The sequence below is a fragment of the Myotis yumanensis genome, unplaced genomic scaffold, assembly GCF_028538775.1.
Source record: "Myotis yumanensis isolate MYYU_CA2020_CCGP unplaced genomic scaffold, mMyoYum1.0.hap1 SCAF_6, whole genome shotgun sequence".
In the NCBI taxonomy this organism is placed as follows: domain Eukaryota; kingdom Metazoa; phylum Chordata; class Mammalia; order Chiroptera; family Vespertilionidae; genus Myotis; species Myotis yumanensis.
In genome coordinates this window covers 65400026-65421205 of record NW_027223757.1, presented here as the reverse complement: position 1 = coordinate 65421205, position 21180 = coordinate 65400026, and the positions used below count along the sequence as shown (strand labels likewise).

At 42.1% G+C, this 21180-nt stretch overlaps 1 protein-coding gene across 7 annotated transcripts in view; it reads left to right on the top strand.

Annotated features, from left to right (window-relative positions):
- FAM135A (family with sequence similarity 135 member A) overlaps nucleotides 1–21180 on the top strand; it is a 109655-nt gene that overhangs the window by 31153 nt on the left and 57322 nt on the right. For 6 of the 7 annotated variants that reach the window (XM_070418303.1, XM_070418302.1, XM_070418304.1 and 3 more), the window contains 4 exons: nucleotides 15687–15826; nucleotides 15939–16009; nucleotides 16341–16514; nucleotides 20709–20835. In XM_070418303.1, the coding sequence (XP_070274404.1) occupies nucleotides 15687–15826; nucleotides 15939–16009; nucleotides 16341–16514; nucleotides 20709–20835 (512 nt within the window). The remainder of the gene's footprint in view (nucleotides 1–15686; nucleotides 15827–15938; nucleotides 16010–16340; nucleotides 16515–20708; nucleotides 20836–21180) is intronic. The other variant, XM_070418305.1, reaches the window with a different exon arrangement.

Here is a 21180-nt window from a genome sequence, read left to right as displayed (position 1 = left end):
AGCGGAGTTGGGGCACTGCCCCCTGTCACACACAGAGCAGGGCGGATCAGGGGGTGGGGCGCCGCCACTGTCACACTCAGGGCAGGGCCGATGGGGAGGTTATGGCTCTACCCTGACACACACACAGCAGGTCCCGTGGGGGGGGGGGGGGGTGTTGGGGCGCCACACCCTGTCACACACGGAGCAGGGTCGATCAGGGGGTTAGGGCGCTGCACCCTGTCACACACAGAGCCGCAGGGCGATCAGGGAGTTGGGGAGCTCCCCCCTATCAGGCACAGAGCAGGGCTGATTAGGGGGTTGGAGCACCTTCCCCTGTCACGAACAGAGCAGGGCGGATAGGGAGGTTGTGGCCCCGCCCTCTGTCACACACAGAGCCGCAGGGCGATCAGGGGGTTTGGGCCTGCCCCCTGTCACGCTGATCCCGGTGCCAGGAGGCCTCGCGACTCCGCTGATCCCAGTGCTGGGAGGCATATTACCTTTTTACTATATAGGATAGAAGCCTGGTGCATGGGTGGGGGCCGGCTTGTTTGCCCTGAAGGGTGTCCTGGATCAGGGTGGGGGTCCCCACTGGGGTGCCTGGCCAGTCTGGGTGAGGGGCTGAGGGCTGTTTTTAGGCTGGCAGGTGACTGAAGCTCCCAACCGCTCCTTTTTTTCTTTTTTCTTTTTTATTCTGGGCCAGCTTTAGCTCTGAGGCTTGGCTCCAACTTTTAGGCCTTGGTTGCTGAAAGCAGGTATCTGGTTTGTTTGGGTTCTATAATCGATACACTGTTTTAACTCCAGCTCTGAGATCCTGGCTGGATGAAAGCAGGTTTCTGGGGTTTTGTTTAGCTTCTGTATTTGTTACAAACTGCAAGCTCAGAGGCTGGCAGCCGCAGGTGGGGAACGTTGGAGTCCTCCGTCACTGAAGCAAGCAAGCCTCATGTTCGCTTGAAGCTGCCTGGCTGCCGGCCGCCATCTTGGCTGGCAGTTAATTTGCATATCGCCCTGATTAGCCAATGGGAAGGGTAGCGGAGGTATAGCTAATTACCATGTTTCTCTTTTATTAGGTAGGACTAGAGGCCCGGTGCACAAAAATTTGTGCACTCGGCGGGGGGAGAAGGGGTCCCTCAGCCCGGCCTGTGCCCTCTCGCAGTCTGGGACCCCTCAGGAGATAACGACCTACTGGCTTAGGCCTGCTCCCGGGTGGCAGATGGCAGGCTCAATCCCTAGGTGCAGCCCCTGGTCGGGCTCAGAGCAGGGCCGATTGGAGAGTTGGGGCGCCGCCCCCTGTCATGCACAGAGCAGGGCGGATGGGGAGGTTTCGATGCCACCCCTAGTCACGCTCAGGGTAGAGCCGATTGGGGGGTTGGGGCACCGCCCCCTGTCACACTCAAGGCAGGGTCGATAGGGAAGTTGGGGCGCCACCCCCTGTCACGCACAGAGCAGGGCCGATCAGGGGGTTGGGGCGCTGCCCCCTGTCACACTCAAGGCAGGGTCGATAGGGAAGTTGGGGCGCCACCCCCTGCCATGCACAGAGCAGGGCCGATCAGGGGTTGGGGAGCTCCCCCCTGTCATGCACAGAGCAGGGTCAATCAGGGGTTTTGGGAGCTCCCCCCTGTCATGCACAGAGCAGGGCCGATCAGGGGGTTGAGGAGCTCCCCCCTGTCATGCAAAGAGTAGGGCCAATAGGGGAGTTGGGGCACCGCCCCCTGTCACATACAGAGCAGGTCCCGTGGGGGGGGGGGTGGAGTTGGGGCGCCACACCCTGTCACACACAGAGCAGGGCTGATTAGGGGGTTGGGGTGCCGCCATTGTCACACTCAGGGCAGGGCCGATGGGGAGGTATGGCTCTACCCCGTCTCACATAGAGCAGGGCCCGTGGGGGGGGTTGGGGCGCCTTCCCTTATCACCCACAGAGCAGGGCCGATCAGGGGGTTGGGGCGCCGCCCCCTGTCACACAGAGCTGCAGGGCAATCAGGGGGTTTGGGTGCTGCCCCCGTCACGCTGATCCTGGTGCCGGGAGGCCTCGTGGCTCCGCTGATCCCACCCGGCAGGGTCACAGATCTGGGTCCCAGACCGCAGACAGCCTTGCCTGCTGCCGCCTGCCTTCAGTATGCAAATTAGCCACCATCTTGTTGCTTCAGGGTGGGGGTCCCCACTGTGGTGCCTGGCCAGCCTGGAGGATGGGATGATGGCCGTTTGCAGCTGGTCACACACCCTTCAGGGTGGGAGTCCCCACTGGGGTGCCTGGCCAGTCTGGGTGAGGGGCTGAGGGCTGTTTTCAGGCTGGCGGGCAACTGAAGCTCCAAACCTCTCCTTTTTTTCTTTTTTTTTTTATTCTGGCATTTATTTACCTTCTATGGCTGTCACTGGAGCTGATAGCCGGCTTTCTCTCTGAGGCTCGGCTGAAAGCAGGTTTCTGGCCTTTGTTTTCTGTATTTGAAACAATGTTGCGACTTTAGCTCTGAGATCCCGGCTGACTGACAGGAGGTTTCTGGAGTTTTGTTTATCTTCTATAAATGTTACTATGTTTCCAACTGAAGCTCAGAGGCCGGCAGGGAACGTTGGAGTGCACAGCAAGCAAGCCTCCTGTTAGCTTCCAGCTGCCTGGCTGCCGGCCGCCATCTTGGCTGACAGTTAATTTGCATATACTCACTGATTAGCCAATGGGAAGGGTAGCGGTCGTACGCCAATTACCATATTTCTCTTTTATTAGTGTATATGACAATTTATCTTACTTACACTATTCCACCACCCACTTTTAAGAAGAGATACACTGTGATTCCCATATCTTTCTTTAACCATTACTATACCTTCATATAATATACTTAAGGCTTCATACCTTATTTCAGCAAATATGACAGGCCTCTTATTAAATAAGTAGACATGCAATATCCTATCTAATAATAGACAAACATGGTAATTGACCGTACCTTTGCTATGCCTCCCATTGGCTAATCAGTGAGATATGCAAATTAACTGCCAACAAAGATGGCGGTTAATTTGCATACGTAGGTGCGAAGCCATGGAGTGAAGACTGAAGGCGGCTCCGGCCGGAGCGAAGGCCTGGGTCCCGAGTGCCAGAGGAAAACCGGTGCCGGCAGCCAGGGGAAGGGAAGGCCTATTGCACGAATCTTTCGTGCAACAGGCCTCTAGTTTATTAACCCTTTGCACTCCGCTGTCCCCTCTCAGGGGACATCGGAATTCTAGCATATCACTCGGATGTCCCCTCTCAGGGGACATTGCAGTTTATTAGTGATTACGGGGAATTGAGTTATTTCAACGCAACTTTTTGAGACATGCATGTTTCCCTGAAGTTTTATCTTGAAATGGCACAAGAAATTAAATCAAAATATCGTGAAATTACTAAGATATATACAAGAAATGTCAGCGGGTTTTGTGTCGGATTAAACAATAAACTACATATTCCCGATGTGGGACAAAGAAAACGGGACTGCATTGTGTGTTCTAACAGGAAAACACCCAGTGGCAGGCGTCAAACCACTTATTACTGTCAAACATGCACTAATCAGCCTGCAATGCATATTGGGGAGTGTTACAAAACTTATCATACTGTACAAAATTATAAACAATAAAATATTGGTTTTTTTGCAAATATACATTCCTCAATGTCACCCAATTCATATAAGTCCAATATCATTATAATACATTACTTGGTTCCAAAATTATACTAAATAATACGAGGGTCTGTAAATGCACGTTTCCGCCGCAAAGTAGCGTCAAGTAGCTGGTAGCCAATGTCCAGAATGGTTCGGAGTGCAAAGGGTTAAATAAGGAGATATACAATCTTGTGTTTTTATTCAAATTTTCTCTTTTTCTCTACCTCCCAACCTGTTAGATATATTTTGTTTTATATTATCCAGGTTGCTAACATTCATAGTCTGTTTAGTAGTTAAATCTTATGTGCTTTTTCTATGGGTTGGTTCCAAATGTTGAAAAAAGTAACAACATTAACATTTTTATAGTAACACAACAGGGAAAGGGTTTATAAAATTGAAATGCTATCCAACATATAGAAAGAGGATCATAAGTCTGGCAAGACAAGGCAAATCTAGTTACCATTTTGGTATTGATCTGGGTCACCTATGATATAGAGATATATCTTTGGTATTTTAGAAGTTGTAGATTCAAAGATGAGGCTCTGTTGTAGTTAGTAAAGTAGTGACTTGGAATCAGGATTCCAGCTTCCTTTTATATTACCTTGGCAAACTCGCTTAACATCTGTGAGCTTCAGTTTCTCATCTGTGAAATGTGTTTCCTACTTTACAAGGTTGTCAAAATAAGTTAAATAAGGTGTAGAAATAAGTAAAAGTTCTTAGCAAGTTGTAAAGGGTTGTATACATGTAAAGTATTATTATTGGGCTTCTGGTGAAATAAGAAAGATTGGAAAGCAGTCAAGTTTTGGCTCATTTACTATAATTTGTGAACCATTTACTGTTGTAAAGAGCTAAAACTTACAGTGAAATTAATTTTATGTTTTCCTATGATTTACATAATTTCAGTTATGTAGCATAGTGATTAAGTACATAGGATTATATCTCATATTAATAAGTAAATTTAAAATTTTTTAAATCATTAAAAATGTTTTTGATATAAAAAGCATGAACAATGATGACTAAGAGCAAGAAGGGGAAACTGAAGGGAGGAAGAGACCTACAAAAGATCCCTGAATTTATAGCTTATCAAGGAAATCTAGATACCTGGGATTACATTTCTGTGCTTCTAAAACTGGCTTAATCTATAGAAAGTGTTTGAATTTGGACATAACTAGTTTTACGTTTTGTTTTGCCACCCACTAGCTATGTATAAATTTAAGGTGTACAACATGTTACTTTGATACACTTAATATGATTGCCTTTGTAATATTTCACATTACATAATTATAGTAAACTATTGTTGTCTATATACATTACACTGTGCATTAGATCTCTATGGCTTATTTACTACTCAATGAAGGTTTGTACCTACCCTTAAACAACATCAATCTTATACCACCACTCCCATCCCTTGGTAACTATGATTTTACTCTCTGTTTTTTATGAGTTTGATTTTTTTAGATTCTACATAAGTGATATATAGTATTTGTCTTTCTCTCTCTGACTTATCTCACTTAGCATAATGTGTTCAGGGTCCATCCATGTTGTTAGATGGCAGGATATACTCCTTTCTCATGGCTGAGTAATATTCCATTGTAAATACATGTCACACCTTTTTAAACATTCATTTGTTGAAGAGCTTTAGGTTGTTTTCATATCCTGTCTATTGTGAATAATGTTGCAAAAAATATGAGAGTGCATATATCTATTCAAAACTCTGTTTTCATTTCCTTTGAGTGTATATCCAAAAGTGGAACTGCTGGATTATATGGTACATTTATTTTTAATTTTTTGAGGAACCTCCATATTGTTTTCCATAGTGATTGGACCAATTTACATTTTCACTGACAGTGTGTAAGGGTTCCCTTTTCACCACATCATCATCAGTACATCACCTTTTGTCTCTTATCTTATTGATGAAAGCTATTCTAACAGGTATGAAGTGACATCTCATTGTGGTTTTGATTTTCATTTCTCTGATGATTACTGATATTGAACATCTTTTTGTGTGCCTGTTGACTATTTTGATGTCTTTGGGAAAATGTCTAGTTGTAATTGGAGACTATATATGAGGAGAAAGTTGGAGAAATTTCACAAAAATTCAAACAATGTGTGAGGAAGGTCTTATTACTAATATATATATATATATATATATATATATTCTCCACTTTTATATAAGTTCTCAATTAGATAAGCATTTGGACTAATGGGAAATCAACCCTTATTGAACAAAAAAAACCCATTTTCAGTTATTTGTATTTGACTAGCATTTTTCTAAAATCCTCTGTCTGGATAAAATTCTTTCTGTATGTATGTTGTACATTCTTCTTCCTACCTACCACTATCTAGTGCTCTTATACAGGTTTTAGCAATTTAAAAAATTAATATCATGAAAAAAAGTAAAGTTGAAAATAAGGACTAGTTATCAAACGAAGAAAGGATTGGTGTCCAGGTGCTTTGCCTTGGCAGTAGTTAATTGACCACTTATGATAAAGCTTTAAATATTTTGAAGTGCTACTAGAATAGTGGTTCTCAACCTTTCTAATGCCGCGACCCTTTAATACAGTTCCTCATGTTGTGGTGACCCCCAACCATAAAATTATTTTCCCTGCTACTTCATAACTATAATTTTGCTACTGTTATGAATCGTAATGTAACTATCTGATATGCAGGATGTATTTTCATTGTTACAAATTGAACATAATTAAAGCATAGTGATTAATCACAAAAACAATATGTAATTATATATGTGTTTTCCGATGGTCTTAGGTGACCCCTGTGAAAGGGTCGTTTGACCCCCAAAGGGGTCACGACCCACAGATTAAGAACCGCTGTACTAGAAGAACCATCTCTTTCTCCCCTATTAGTTGTCCCCATAAGCTTTGTCTAGCAACCAACTTTTCAGGCCCATTCTTTGAGAGCCACTGAAATGTTGTGGTAGTTTTGTTGACTCTTTAAGGTTTTTCATTATATTCTACATGTCTAACTGTATTTCCCACCATTCTCCCTATGGATTCTATAGAACCACTACTGATTTCTCAAATGTGATGGGTTCTAAATTACCTCATTATTTTACACATTCTCTCTTCCTCATCCCTCCTTTGTTAAGCTATAGATTAACTCCCATAGGTAGTTAGAAGTTTCCTCTACTGTGTTTCCATAGCACTTTCTAATTTTTTTCCCCCTCAGAATTTGGAATTCTAAAGCAATCAAACATCACAAATCATTAAATCAGAATGCTTTTATAAGATGAGGAAAGTTTAAAGAAATATATAGCTAGAGACCATTCATATTATTATATCACTGTTATTAGTAACAAAATAATCTCAACAACTGTGAATAGAAAACTTACCATAAAGTTAGATCTTTCAATAAATTTGCATGGATAATGAAAGTATTTGCCACTATAAGCCTTCATTTTGCTTTCTGTGTGGTCAGCAGCTTCCTCTATCACTGCCATTACTTATCTATTTACCTGGCTTAAGGGATAATGATAATTACATTGCCATTTGCTTTAGTCTCCTGAAATAGGAAGTTAAGAGATTAGCACATTGTGGAGAAACCAAAATGGTGGCATAGGTAAACACCGGAAATTGCTGCCTCCCACAAGAACTTCAAAAATACAACTAAAAGACAAAACGGACATCATCCAGAACTACAGGAAGGCTGGCTGAGTGGAAATTCTACGACTAGAAGGAAAGAGAAAAGCACACTGAGACTCAGAGGAGGTACGGAAGTAAAGTGCAGAGGTTCAGAGGCGCGCACGCAGAAAGGGGTTGGCAGCTGAGGACACGGCTGTCTTTTTGAATTGGAAGGGAGTCACAAGCCCCCGACTGCTCTGAACTCCAGTTCCGGGAAGTCTCTGGGGACCCAGACTCATACGGGGAGAAACTGGACTGTCTGGCAGCGGGCAGAACTTGGAACTCGAGGGTGGCTTTCTCTCAGAGGTGCTTGCAGCAATTACCGGGACACTGAGACGGAGGCCTCTTAGGGCAGGGCTGAGGATCAGCCATAGCTGTTTGCTCCACCCTGTTGATTCCCTGAGACCCCGCCCCACCCAAGCTGTGGCAGAGGCCCTTTGCAATCTCAAAATTACCTAACAAACTGCAGCTGGGCCAGACAGACCCAGAACTTCAAAGAGAAGGCCCAAGGCCCCACAGCAGCTTGTATTGCTTCACAGCTGGGCCTCATCTGGGCACCTCCAAACCCCAAACAAGGAAGGGGAATCTGCAGATCTCTTTGTAGCTCCTGCTGGGTAGCCTCAGGCAGAGGCTAGATTAGCACCTCCTTAGGGATCCAAGAGCCAGTGTACTCAGTGGGACCATCCAGATTACAACTCCTCAGATCCATAAGGGACACATGCAGGGGGCAGACTCAGTGAGCACCAAAGCCCCACTGAAGCAAGTCTTTCCCCAGAAGGGTGTCTTCAGCACAGAAGTTCTCCCACTGCAGACATAGCTGATTCTCACAGCCAATTGGCCTGGAGGTCAATTCCTCCCAGTGATACCTACAACACTCAAGGCTTAACTGCAACAAGACTGTGCATAAAGCCCACAAAGGGGTGCACCAAGAGTGTCCACCTCAGGTAATTGGGGAGGCTGAGCCACTGGGCCCTATAGGACACCTAGCACACAAAGCCACTCTAACAACACAGAGAAGCATAAAAAATGTGGAGACAAAGAAACAGGTCACAAATGACAGAAATGGAGGAAAGCAAACTACTGGATATAGAGTTCAAAACCACACTTAAAAGGTTTTTCAAGAATTTTCTAGAAACCGCCGATAAATTTAGTGAGACCCTGGAGGATATGAAAAAAGACCAACTAGAAATTAAGCATACACTGGCTGAAATAAAGAATAATATACAGAGATCCAACAGCAGACAAGAGGATCCCAAGAATCAAGTCAAAGATTTGAAATACGAAGAAGCAAAAAACACCCAACCAGAAAAGCAAAAAGAAAAAAGAATCCAAAAATATGAAGATAGGAGAAACCAAGATGGCGGCATAGGTAAACACCGGAGTTTGCTGCCTCGCACAACCACTTCAAAAATACAACTAAAAGACGGAACAGACATCACCCAGAACCACAGGAAGGCTGGCTGAGGGGAAATTCTTCAACTAGAAGGAAAGAGAACAGCATACCAAGGCTCAGAGGAGGTGCAGTGCGGAAAATACAAAGGTGCGGAGGTGCGCGCGCAAAGCGGGCTGGTGGCTGAGGGCGCGGTTGTTGTTTTCAATCAGGAGGGAGTCTCAGGCTCTGAGCTCCAGATCCGGGCGAGTCTCTAGGGACCCAGACTCAAACGGGAGAAGCGGGACTTTCTGGCATCGGTCAGAACGCGAGGGCAGCTTTCTCTCCGAGGTTTGCAGCAGTTGCTGGGACTCTGAGAGGCAGATCCTCTGGGGACGGGACTGAGAGCAGCCATAACTGCTCCCTCCGCCCGCCCTGTTGATCCCGTGTGACCCGCCCTGCCCAAGCCCTGTGCAGAGCCATTTGCTGGATAGCCTCAGGCAAAGGCTAGATTAGCACCTCCCCAGAGGACAGAAGTTTTCCCACTGCAGACACAGCTGATTCTCACATCCAGTTGGCCTGGAGGTCAAATCCCCCTAGTATTAACTACAACAATCAAGGCTTAACTACAACAAGACTGCGCACAAAGACCACTAGGGGGTGCACCAAGAAAGCATAAAAAATGCGGAGACAAAGAAACAGGACAAAATTGTCAATGGAGGATATTGAGTTCAGAACCACACTTTTAAGGTCCCTCAAGAACTGTCTAGAAGCTGCCGATAAACTTATTGAGATCTACAAGAAATCTAATGAGACCCTTGATGTTGTGATAAAGAACCAACTAGAAATTAAGCATACACGGACTGAAATAAAGAATATTATACAGACTCCCAACAGCAGACCAGAGGAGCGCAAGAATCAAGTCAAAGATTTGAAATGCGAAGAAGCAAAAAACACCCAACCGGAAAAGCAAAATGAAAAAAGAATCCGAAAATACGAAGATAGTGTAAGGAGCCTCTGGGACAGCTTCAAGCGTACCAACATCAGAATTATAGGGGTGCCAGAAGATGAGAGTGAGCAAGATATTGAAAACCTATTTCAAGAAATAATGACAGAAAACTTCCGCTTCCTGGTGAAAGAAATAGACTTCCAAGTCCAGGAAGCGCAGAGAACCCCAAACAAAAGGAATCCAAAGAGGACCACACCAAGACACATCATAATTAAAATGCCAAGAGCAAAAGACAAAGAGAGAATCTTAAAAGCAGCCAGAGAAAAAGTCAGTTACCTACAAGGGAGTACCCATATGGCTGTCAGCTGATTTCTCAACAGAAACTATGCAGGCCAGAACGGAGTGGCAAGAAATACTCAAAGTGATGAATAGGAAGAACCTACAACCAAGATTACTTTATCCAGCAAAGCTATCATTCAGAATAGAAGGTCAGATAAAGAGCTTCACAGATAAGAAAAAGCTAAAGGAGTTCATCACTCCCAAACCAGTATTATATGAAATGCTGAAAGGTATTCTTTAAGAAGAAGAAGAAGAAAAAGGTAAAGATAAAAATTATGAACAGCAAATACATATCTATCAACAAGTGAATCTAAAAATCAAGTGAATAAAAAATATGATGAACAGAATAAACTGGTGAATATAATAGAACCAGAGGCATGGAAAGGGAGTGGACTGACAGTTCTTGGAGGGAAAGGGGTGTGGGTGTGCGGGAAGAGACGACAAAAATCGTACACCTATGGATGAGGACAGTGGGAGGGGTAAGGGCAGAGGGTGGGGTGGGAACTGGGTGGAGGAGAGCTATGGGAGGAAAAAAGAGGAATTGTAATAATCTGAACAATAAAGATTTAATTTAAAAAAGAGAGATTAGCACATTGTACTGCAATTATTTTCTAGTATGTTTCCATTCGAACTAGATTAGGAACTCTAAAAAGAAATAGTGTTCTTATTTATGTTCATATCTCAAAGCTCCTGGTATTTTAGAGGCTTAATAAATTACTAGAGGCCGGATGCATGAAATTTGTGCAAGGGGCTTGGCCTCCGCCACTGTGGCTTCGTCCCAAAGGTTATCTGGTCTAATCAGCGTATTACGCTTTTATTATTATAGATGATTGAACTAGAGGCCTAGTGCACGAATTCATGCACAGGTGGGGTCTGGCCAGCCCGGCTCTTCAGAAGAAGGAGACGGCAGAAGGTTGGCTGACCAGCCCGCCCCAATCAGGGCTGATCAGGGCCCGTCAGCTGAGGGGAGGGGCTGAGAGGGAATGGGCTGGGGGACCGATCAGGGGTCAGGGGCCATGGGAGGTTGGCCGGCCAGCCCCACCCCTGATTGGTTTGGAGAGGGCCAATCGGGGGCAGAGCTGGCTGGGGCGAGGGGCTGCAGGCCGATCGGGGTGGTGGGGGCTGATTGGAGGTGGGGCCATCTGTGGGGAGGGGCTGCAGGAGGTTGGCCAGAGGTTTGCTGGCTGCAGTGGGCGTCATAGCGACTGGTCATTCTTGTTGTTACGGCATTCTGGTTGCTAGGTTTTTATATATATAGATGAAAGCTCATTTATTCACAAAATAAGAGATACCAATGCTAGCTGTTTAACCAAACAAAATGCTAAAAGATAGTGAGAGGAATAAAATATAAATTATGACTAAATGTAAAAATGTATAGGTCTATATCACAAGTCACTAAAGTTGTAGATCTGCCATTTGGGGTAGCAGATAACTGAGATGCAGAGTGAAAATAGAGTCATTTCAACAAGGAAATAGAACAATAAATCAAGAAGTTAGATGAAAGTTCATTTATTCAGTAAATAATTGCTGAGTGCCTATTATGTATAAAATAGTGCCTACTTGTAAATTAAAGCAATGAAAAAAGTAGTTCCTAAGCTCATAGGCAGAGTATCATCTAGTAAATATTAAAAGCAGAGAGGGCTTCAGACTCAAGACAAACTGAGCATCCCGTATGCTTGGGGTTTTTTGTTTCCAATACTCTTTAGTAATCTATACTAATAAAAGCCTAGGTGGTTCTCACGCGCGACATCGTCACAAGATGGGCACCACAAGTTGGCCACACACACAGCAGAGGCAGGGCCCAGCGGCTGCTCTGCACGGTGAGGCCTGGGGGTCCTGCAGCTCCGCAAGGCGCGGAGGAGACAGGTCCCGGCGGAGGAGGTGGGTCGCAGGAGGGAAGGGCAGTTGTGGGCAGTCAGTCCATCAAAGGAGGGCAGTTGGGGGCGATCAGGCCTGAAGGGGAACAGTTAGGTGTCAATCAGACCAGCAGGGGAGTGGTTAGGGGGTGATCAGGCTGGCAGGCAGAAGCAGTTAGGGGCAATCAGGCAGGCAGGCAGGCGAGCGGTTAGGAGCCAGTGGTCCCGGATTGTGAGAGGGATCCCAGATTGGAGAGGGTGCAGGCCGGGCTGAGGGACACCACCCCCTGCCCGCCCCCCCCCCCCCCCCACATGAATTTCGTGCACCAGGCCTCTAGTAGCAGTATAAAAGCACAAAAAGGAGTAACAGACAAATATTTCAATAAATTTTTGAAGGACAGAAAACACAAGTGAGAGCTAAACTACCTTCTGGAACACCTTCCAGGATTTTTGGCAGGTGTAACAGATGAAGGGAAGTGAAAGGTGGGCCTGAAAACAGGGATACAGGTTTGTAATAGGGTAAGCTGTGGTATAGTTGGGCACTCAGGCCCAAATACAGAATGTCAGGAAGATTATTATTTACCTTAGGACAGAAACCTCAGGGCTTTTCTCTAAGTACTAGAGGCCCAGTGCACGGATTGGTGCACTGGTGGGGTCCCTCAGTATGGCCTGTGGGGATCGGGCCGAAACCGACTCTCTGACATCTCCCAAGGGGTCCCGGATTGTGAGAGTGCGCAGGCCAGGCCAAGGGACCCCACGGGTGCACGATCGGGGCCGGGGAGGGACCGCAGGAGGGCTCCAGGGTGTGCCCGGCCCACCTCGCCCAGTCCCAATCGGCCAGACCCCAGCAGCAAGCTAACCTATCTGTCAGTGCGTCTGCCCCCTGGTGGTCAGTGCACGTCATAGCGACTGGTCGAATGAATGGTCGGACACTTAGCATATTAGGATTTTATTTTATAGGATATTGCCCTGGGGTATTAACACTCTAGAGTAAAACATTCATTCTTTTCCTTTCTTTTTTTGTTTTGTTTAGTGGTTAAAACAAAAGAAAAAACATAACATGAAAGCTGCCCTTTTAACAAATGTTTAAGGGTACAGTACAGTGTTCTTAACTATATGCACATTGTTACACAGAAGGTCACTAGAATTTTTTCATCTTGCGTGACTAAAACTCTATACCAGTGATGGCGAACCTTTTGAGCTCGGCGTGTCAGCATTTTGAAAAACCCTAACTTAACTCTGGTGCCGTGTCACATATAGAATTTTTTTGATATTTGCAACCATAGTAAAACAAAGACTTATATTTTTGATATTTATTTTATATATTTAAATGCCATTTAACAAAGAAAAATCAACCAAAAAAATGAGTTCGCGTGTCACCTCTGACACACGTCATAGGTTCGCCATCACTGCTCTATACCATAAAAAGCAATTTCTCATTTCCCCCTCCTCTCAGCCCCTAGCAACCACCTTTCTACTCTCTGCTTCAATGAGTTTGACTATTTTAGATAAACTTAATAGAAGTAGAATCATTCTGTATTTGACCAGCCTATTTCATGTAGCATCAGTCCTCACAGTTCATTCATGTTGTATTGTATGACAGGATTTCTTTCTTTTTTAAGTCTGAAAATATTCCATCCTATACCTCATTTTCTTTATTTGTTCATCCATTAATGGACATTCAGGTTGTTTCTACCACTTGGCTACTGTGATATTGCTGCAATGAACATGGGAATGCATATATGTCTTTGAGATCCTGTTTTCCAGAAGTGGGATTGCTGGATCAATGGTAGTTCTATTTTTAGTTTTTTGAGGAACCTCCATATTGTTTTCAATAGCGGGTACACCATTTTACATTCTCATCAACAGCGTACACGGGTTCCATTTTCTCCGCTAGTGCTGACCATATTCATAATATTATATGAAGTAAGAAATATGAGACATGAACTTTGCCTTCAATAAGTTTCTGTTCCTTCCTCCTGAAATGCTCTTTCTTTCCATCTTTATTTGACTAACATTTTTTCATGGTATTTCAACTCAAATGCTATATTGTCAACAAAGCTTTCCTGACTCCACAGACTAGGCTCATCCTCATATTATAAGATGCCATAGCTGCCCTTCTCTGTAACACTCAGTGCAGATGTAATTTACAGAAATATATGGAGGCATTTATGTATTTTTTATGTCAGGTGACTCCCTTATGTGGACACCCTCCTTACCTTATTTGGGCACAATCAGATTGTGTCAGCCTGCTGACACTCACCCTCTCCCCTATATGAAAGTTTTCTCTTCTCTTTTGGACTCCTACACCCTACACCATGATGCCTCTCTACAAGGACACCTTCCTTACCTAATTTGAACTCCAGCTCTCCAGCGTTAGGTACCCTCCCATACAGTTGCCCTCCTCGTCTTACATGGCTCCCAATACCTCACTCTAAGTCACCCCTTCTCCTAGATTGTCCTCCTCACCCTGTTCAGGTTCTGACACTTCACTACAGGCTGCCCTTCTCACCAAGCACAGGCTCAAACATCAGACTACCACCCAGTGTGAACAGACCACCCTCCTATTCCAGTTGGACCCTGATATCCCACTCTGGGCTTGCTGACCCACAGAGATGCCCACCTGGCTTTATCTCTGGCTTAAACATCTCCAGTTTCTTTGATGGATTCTCATATCATGTTATATCTGAGGATAGAGAAATAAGACAGCAGGTGGGCTGCTGGAATGACTTGGTACCAACAACTCAGAGGGCAGACCAAACTTGATAGGCTAAGGACATGGTCTTTGAGATTGCTCTCACTTCAGACACCAGCTGCAAGTTTAGGTGTCCACAAACTACCCTCACTTCTGACCAGCTGGCTATAAATTTCGTTTCCTGTATTACCCCTGCCAGTTTGATAATTCACTAAAATAAGTCATGTCACTCAGGAAAGCATTCTACTTATCTTACAGTTTTATTATATAGCAAAAGGATAAAATTAGAACCTAAAGAAGAAATGCATAAGGCAAGATCTGGGAGGATCCTAGATTTGTGAGACTTCTGTTATTCTCTCCCCATGGAGTCAGGATGCATTACCCTCCCAGAAAATTTATATGTTACAAAATATAGAATATTGCCAACCAAGGAAGCTCACCCAAATTTTAACATCCAAAGTTTTTATTTGTGTTTTATTACATAGGCATGATTGATTGAATCATCATCTCAAGCCCCCTTCCCTTCCCTGGAGATTGGATTTACATCATGTGGCTCAAAGTCCCAGCTCTCTAATCATGTGGTTGGTCTTACTGGTGTGGCCAACTCCCATCCTGAATCTCCTTAGCATAAACTATCTGGGGGCCCACCTTGAATCACCTCATTAACATAAACTCTCAGGGCCCACTATGAATAACAGACACTTCTGTCACTGGGAAATTCCAAGGATTCAGAGATCACCTTCCAGGAATCAGGGACAATGACCAGCCAGATTCCTTTTTTTTTTTATTATTGTTTTGTTTTATTTATTTTTTTAAGTATATTTTTATTGTTGATAGTATTACCGATATTTCCCATTTTCCCCAGCTAGATTCTTTATTACAAGGTTTAGAGGTTACTTTCTAGCAACCAGGACAAAAGCAAACCAAATTCTTGAAAAGCTAATTTGCTTGCTTCTGTGGTATACATACCAATTTTTTACTTTTAAAATATCTACTTTGTGATTTCCATATTACCTTCCTCGATGAAGATAATTGTACAACTAAATAATGGTTATAATGTACTTATCATTTTTTATCATAGAAAGTAATAAATTATCAGAAATGTTTTAATATTGCTAAATAAAATGATATTGTCATTGGAGTAATATAATCAAGCTTATGGTGTTTTAAAGTAAAAGTTTTAATTTACTTGTAGTATATTTTGTCCTTTAACTGTCAATTATGTATCTTATTTGTTTTAGGTATGTCTTTAGCCTTTCCAGCTTCAGTTCATGATTCTCTGATTTGCAGTAAAACATTTCAAATTCTATATAAAAATGAGGAGGTTGTTTTAAATGATGTTATGATCTTCAAAGTTAAAATGTTGTTGGATGAAAAAAAGGTAAATATCTCTTTATATATATTTATATAACTATTTTTTATAAAGCCTCAAGGCATATTTATAACTTCCCATAAATATTTTTAAAGTATTTTGTATTATAATTTTTCTTCAGATTGAAGAAACTCTTGAGGAAATGGGTTTTCTGTTATCCTTGGACCTACACTTTACAGATGGAGATTATTCGTAAGTAGGCAAACAAAACAATTAAAAATCCATAGTTACTCTGACTATTACCTGTTAATATTGAATTCCTCATTTACTTCTTAGAATTCAACCTTTCCCCAGTGGTTAGGCCTACTCCTTTGTGCCATGAACTTCAGGTAGTAAAATCAGACAAGATTTATATATTGCTGTCTAATTCAAACATGATGCTTTAAAAATTATTTACATTATCAGATTTTAAAATGTAATTAAGTAACTAAATGTTTGAATAGTTTACTAGTAAACAGCTTTACAGAATATTAGCCTTTAGGAAATATTCTATACTTATATGCACATATGTTGCTTTTTCTAGGGCAGATGATCTGAATGCCTTGCAACTAATAAGTAGCCGAACATTGAAGCTGCACTTTAACATCTATAGAGGTCTTCATCATCATGTTAATGTTATGTTTGATTATTTCCACCTTTCTGTTGTGTCTGTTACAGTACATGCATCTTTGGTTGCACTACACCAGCCACTAATAAGGTAAATTTAACCCAATACCCTGGTCTTTATTAATGTAATATATTTTATTTTTATAGTGAAAACAGATACTTTGATAAAGATAACTGAAGAACTAAGGAATTTCTAATTCATAGTTATTTAGTAAATACTTTCATTTTATACTAAAATGTCGAATTAATAAAATTGAAGAGCATGGGAACATTTGATTGATAACTTTATTGTTACAGAAATATGCAGCAATCATTATCAGATATACTGACCAAGAAAAATGATGCAGTCTGGAAATAACCATACAATATTGTTTAGTCTGAATTTATGTTTTTATGCAGTGCTACACTGTAATTATTCACCCTCTGGAAAAGTATATTCATTTTTTCTTAGATTTTTGTTTGTCTTTTGTCTGGATGGACTAATTTTATCTTCTTAAATCTATACTATACAGTAATTCTTGTTTTCTAAGTCATTAGTCAATTTTAACACATCTTGACTAAGTCTTTTAAAATTATTTTATGTATATAACTTTAGCTTAAAAGTGCATAAAATTCTGGATCATAATAAATGCATTGGAGAAATTATTTTTTCTGTCCACTACCCTGGGGAGATACAATTTCTTTTATTAATGTAAGAATACAATTCAAGCTCTCGTTTTTACAATAAAACATTATCCTTATGGTATGGACAATTCATGGACACTTTTCAAATCAGTAATATATGAAAAGACTCCAAATTGATTGGATTTTTAATTGTCTACTTTATAATTTCTGACACAAATCTGATTCAAACAACTGATATTAGGGATGATGCTTAAAGGTTATGATATTAGATAATTTATCAGAACACTGAGTAGGTAATTTTGTAGAATTATCCTCAAAATTTGCAGAAGACCACAATTTATTTATTTATTTATTTTTAAATATATTTTATTGATTTTTTACAGAGAGGAAGGGAGAGAGATATAGAGAGTTAGTTTAGAAACATCAATGAGAGAGAAACATCGGTCAGCTGCCTCCTGCACACCCCCTACTGGGGATGTGCCCACAACCAAGGTACATGCCCTTGACCGGAATCGAATCTGGGACCCTTCAGTCCGCAGGCCAATGCTCTATCCACTGAGCCAAACCAGCCAGGGCAAGACCACCACAGTTTAACATATTGCCCACAAGTAAGAGCCTCCTGTGGCATATCTTTACATTGTTTTAAAAACTGTGAGAACCTCTTCCATTGTGTTTTCCCATAATCTCTTTTAGAGCAGAGAGCCAGGAAGAGTTCTGTTTAACTTGCTTTGCCTTCCTTATTCTCTAGTAAGATCTAGTTCTCTAATAAGTAACTAATGTTTGGCCATCTTTTTCTTACCTCTTAGGCCTTTGAGAATTTGTTCTCGATTGCTTTTAACTTCTGTAAATAGAACCATGTTGCTATTATATATTATTTTAACATAAACTTCCTCAAAAATTTTTAGATTTTGATTTAATTAATATGTAATAATATGATAACTGAATGAAACTTTCTGACAAGAAAGTGATTTTTGAAATATAACTTTGAAATAAGTAGTATGTAATACTACTTTTATATGAATTGCATATTAGGTTTTAATGATAAAAATTTATTTGTTTATTAAAAACATTTCTGTAGTTTTCTGAATCTCTTATTTTTGTATTTTTAATAAGAATCCCTAACTAAACTAAATCTACCATTCCTTTTTCTTTATAGCGCTGGCTTAGTTTCTCTTCTGAAAAATATATAGTTCATAGAGGTTAGCTCAGGTTATTAATGTTGCTTTCTAAGGCCCTGAATACATAGAGTAGCAATATTCATACTAATACTAGTGAGTTAAATGTGTGCTTCCTCTTGTAATGCAGCAGTTTTTGCCACAGACTAGTAGGAGAAAGGGACAGCTCATCTCCTAGAGACTGTTTGCTGGAAGGAGAAGACATTTTTGACTCAGAATCAGAAGCCAAGAGGATTAAGTGTTGGCTCTGGTTAGTGACTGGGAAAGAAAATGAGGGGCCTGCAACATCTGAGGTTCTGTTCTTTACCTAGCTGCCATGGGCCCTGATATCCCCTCTCTCGCTGCTAGAATTTTGCCCTGAAAGAAGCAACATCTTTCCCTGCCTTTCTTTGCCTGTACATGAGAGGCTGGAGAAGGGAAGCAAGGAGAGGGTAAGGGAAAGCTTTTTGCTGGTGGTGTGCTGGTAGAGGGGTCATGTTAAGGGTAACATTCCTCATTATTTATGCTTCGACAAGTTTTTCCTGAAGTTTTATTATAGGTGAATTTTTTATTATTGAAACAAAATAAAAAAATTTTAATTTATATTATTACCCTTTCCTTTAAAACAATTTCTATGATCAACCCAACTATAGCCATTAAATCAGTTATGTAAAATTAAGTGGGGTTAGGATTTCTTTCTTTGCTTGTTTTTTACATAACCTGTTTGTTATATATAAACTAGAGGCCCGATGCATGAAATTTGTGCAAGAGTAGGCCTTCCTGCCGGCACTGGCTTCCCTCTGGCACCCAGGACCAGGGCTTCCCTTGCAGCCCTGGCTTCATCCGGTCTAATTAGCATATTATGCTTTTATTATTATAGATTCTTTTAAATAACAACTTTTATAACTCAGTTCTCAAAAATGCATCATAGCAAGTGGAATTTACCATTGACTTGCTCCCTTTTTTACTGGGATTTCTGATTTTGCAGATGAAGGCTATTCTCTGCTTATGGCAAAACTGACTGACTTTCCTGTCTTCTCCCTTTTTTCACACTGCCAAATAGTCCAAATCCTTTGGCCTATGTATGATTAGCTAGTACTTTATCTCAAATAATATTGTGTATGATTTTTAAACTTTCAAACAGAATAGACTTCTTATTCTGTAGAATTTTATATGAAATATAATGTTAATACTAACAACAGTGGTTCATATAATATATGGTTGAGATGGTGCCCTGAAGCACATATAAAGAATATCTTAATAGAGTTCATAGCCTTTAAGTGAAGAGAAAGAAAATATCTTTTTTTTTTTTTTTGAGAAATAGAGGCAACAAATAAATTTAGTAATTTTCCTACTCTCTACTTCTCTATGTAGTATCCTTATTTGATTAAGTGTTAACTTTATAAAGTTGGTAACCAGTTCTGACAGACCAGTATTTCCAAATTAAAGCTTGACCCTCATTTGTCATTTAGCTACTCTGGATCCCACTGTTTTATCTTTAGGATCCTTTGAGGTTCCCTGAGGCCCAGTTATAAAGAAGTAATCTCAAGCATCTAATCTTAGTTTTTAAAAATATATATTCACTAGAGGCCAGGTGCACAAAATTTGTGCACTGGGGGGTAGGGAGGGTTTGCACCCTCTCCAATCTGGGACCCCCTCAAGGGATGTCCGACTACCGGACATCCCTTTCACAATCCGGGACTGCTGGCTCCCAACCGCTTGCCTGCCTGCCTGATTGCCCCTAACCACTCCTCTGCCTGCCAGCCTGATCACCCCCAACCACTCCTCTGCCAACCTGATCAATGCCTGACTGCTCCCCTGCTGGCCTGATCGCCCCCAACTACCCTCCCCTGCCAGCCTGATTTGGCCCCCTAGTGCCTTTCCCTGCCAGCCTGGTCACCCCTAACTGACCTCCCCTGCAAGCCTGGTTGCCCCTAACTATCCTCCCTATCCAGCCTATTCACCCCTAACTGCCCTCCCCTGCCAGCCTGGTCACCCCTAACTGCCCTCCCCTGCCAGCCTGGTTGCCCCTAACTGCCCTCCCCTGCCGGCCTGGTCACCCCTAACTGCCCTCCCCTGCCAGCCTGACTACCCCTAACTGCCCTTCCCTGCAGGCCCAGTCGCCTCCAACTGCCCTCCCTCCCCTGCAGGCCCAGTCACCCACAACTGCCCTCCCTCCCCTGCAGGCCCAGTCGCCCCCAACTACCCTCCCTGCTGGCCTGATCGCCCACATCTGCCCTCCCCTGCCGGCCATCTTGTGGCCACATGGTGGCGTCCATCTTGTGCGAGGGTGTGATGGTCAATTTGCATATTACCTCTATTATATAGGATTGTGTCTTTTCATAATCATTCAAATTACTAAAGGAAAAATTACTTTGGAATACTTTAGAAATCATAAACTTGCAAAACCCTTGCTTTTTATTCTATTTCTGTAAGACTTTTCTTTTTAAATATTTAACTTATCACTCAAGTAGACTTTTGTGACCATAATGTACTTATTCCTCCAGCTTTCCTCGCCCTGTGAAGACTACTTGGTTAAATAGAAATGCACCAGCACAAAACAGAGATTCTGTGATTCCAACTCTTGAAAGTGTGGTCTTTGGTATTAACTACACAAAACAGCTATCACCAGATGTAAGAACTGATATGTTTATAGATCCTTTCTTCCTTCTTATTTCAAATGAGATGTTTCTTTAATGTTTTATCTGTGAATGTGATATTTCTTTTATATTAATGTTTTGAGTTCAACAACTTAATAGACTTAATTAAATATGATCCTAACAAATTGGTTGGTTCCAGTTGTTTATTTTGAAATTTTAACTGGATACTTCAAGATTTTACCAAATTTAATGGATAGAGATTTTTGCCTTTTTAAACTTATTACTGGCACCTCTTGCTCTCTTAACAGAACTGGTAGAATCATTCTAAACGTGCCTGTAAAGAACATTTGGCAAAGTTAGACTCAACTTGCAGTAGTAC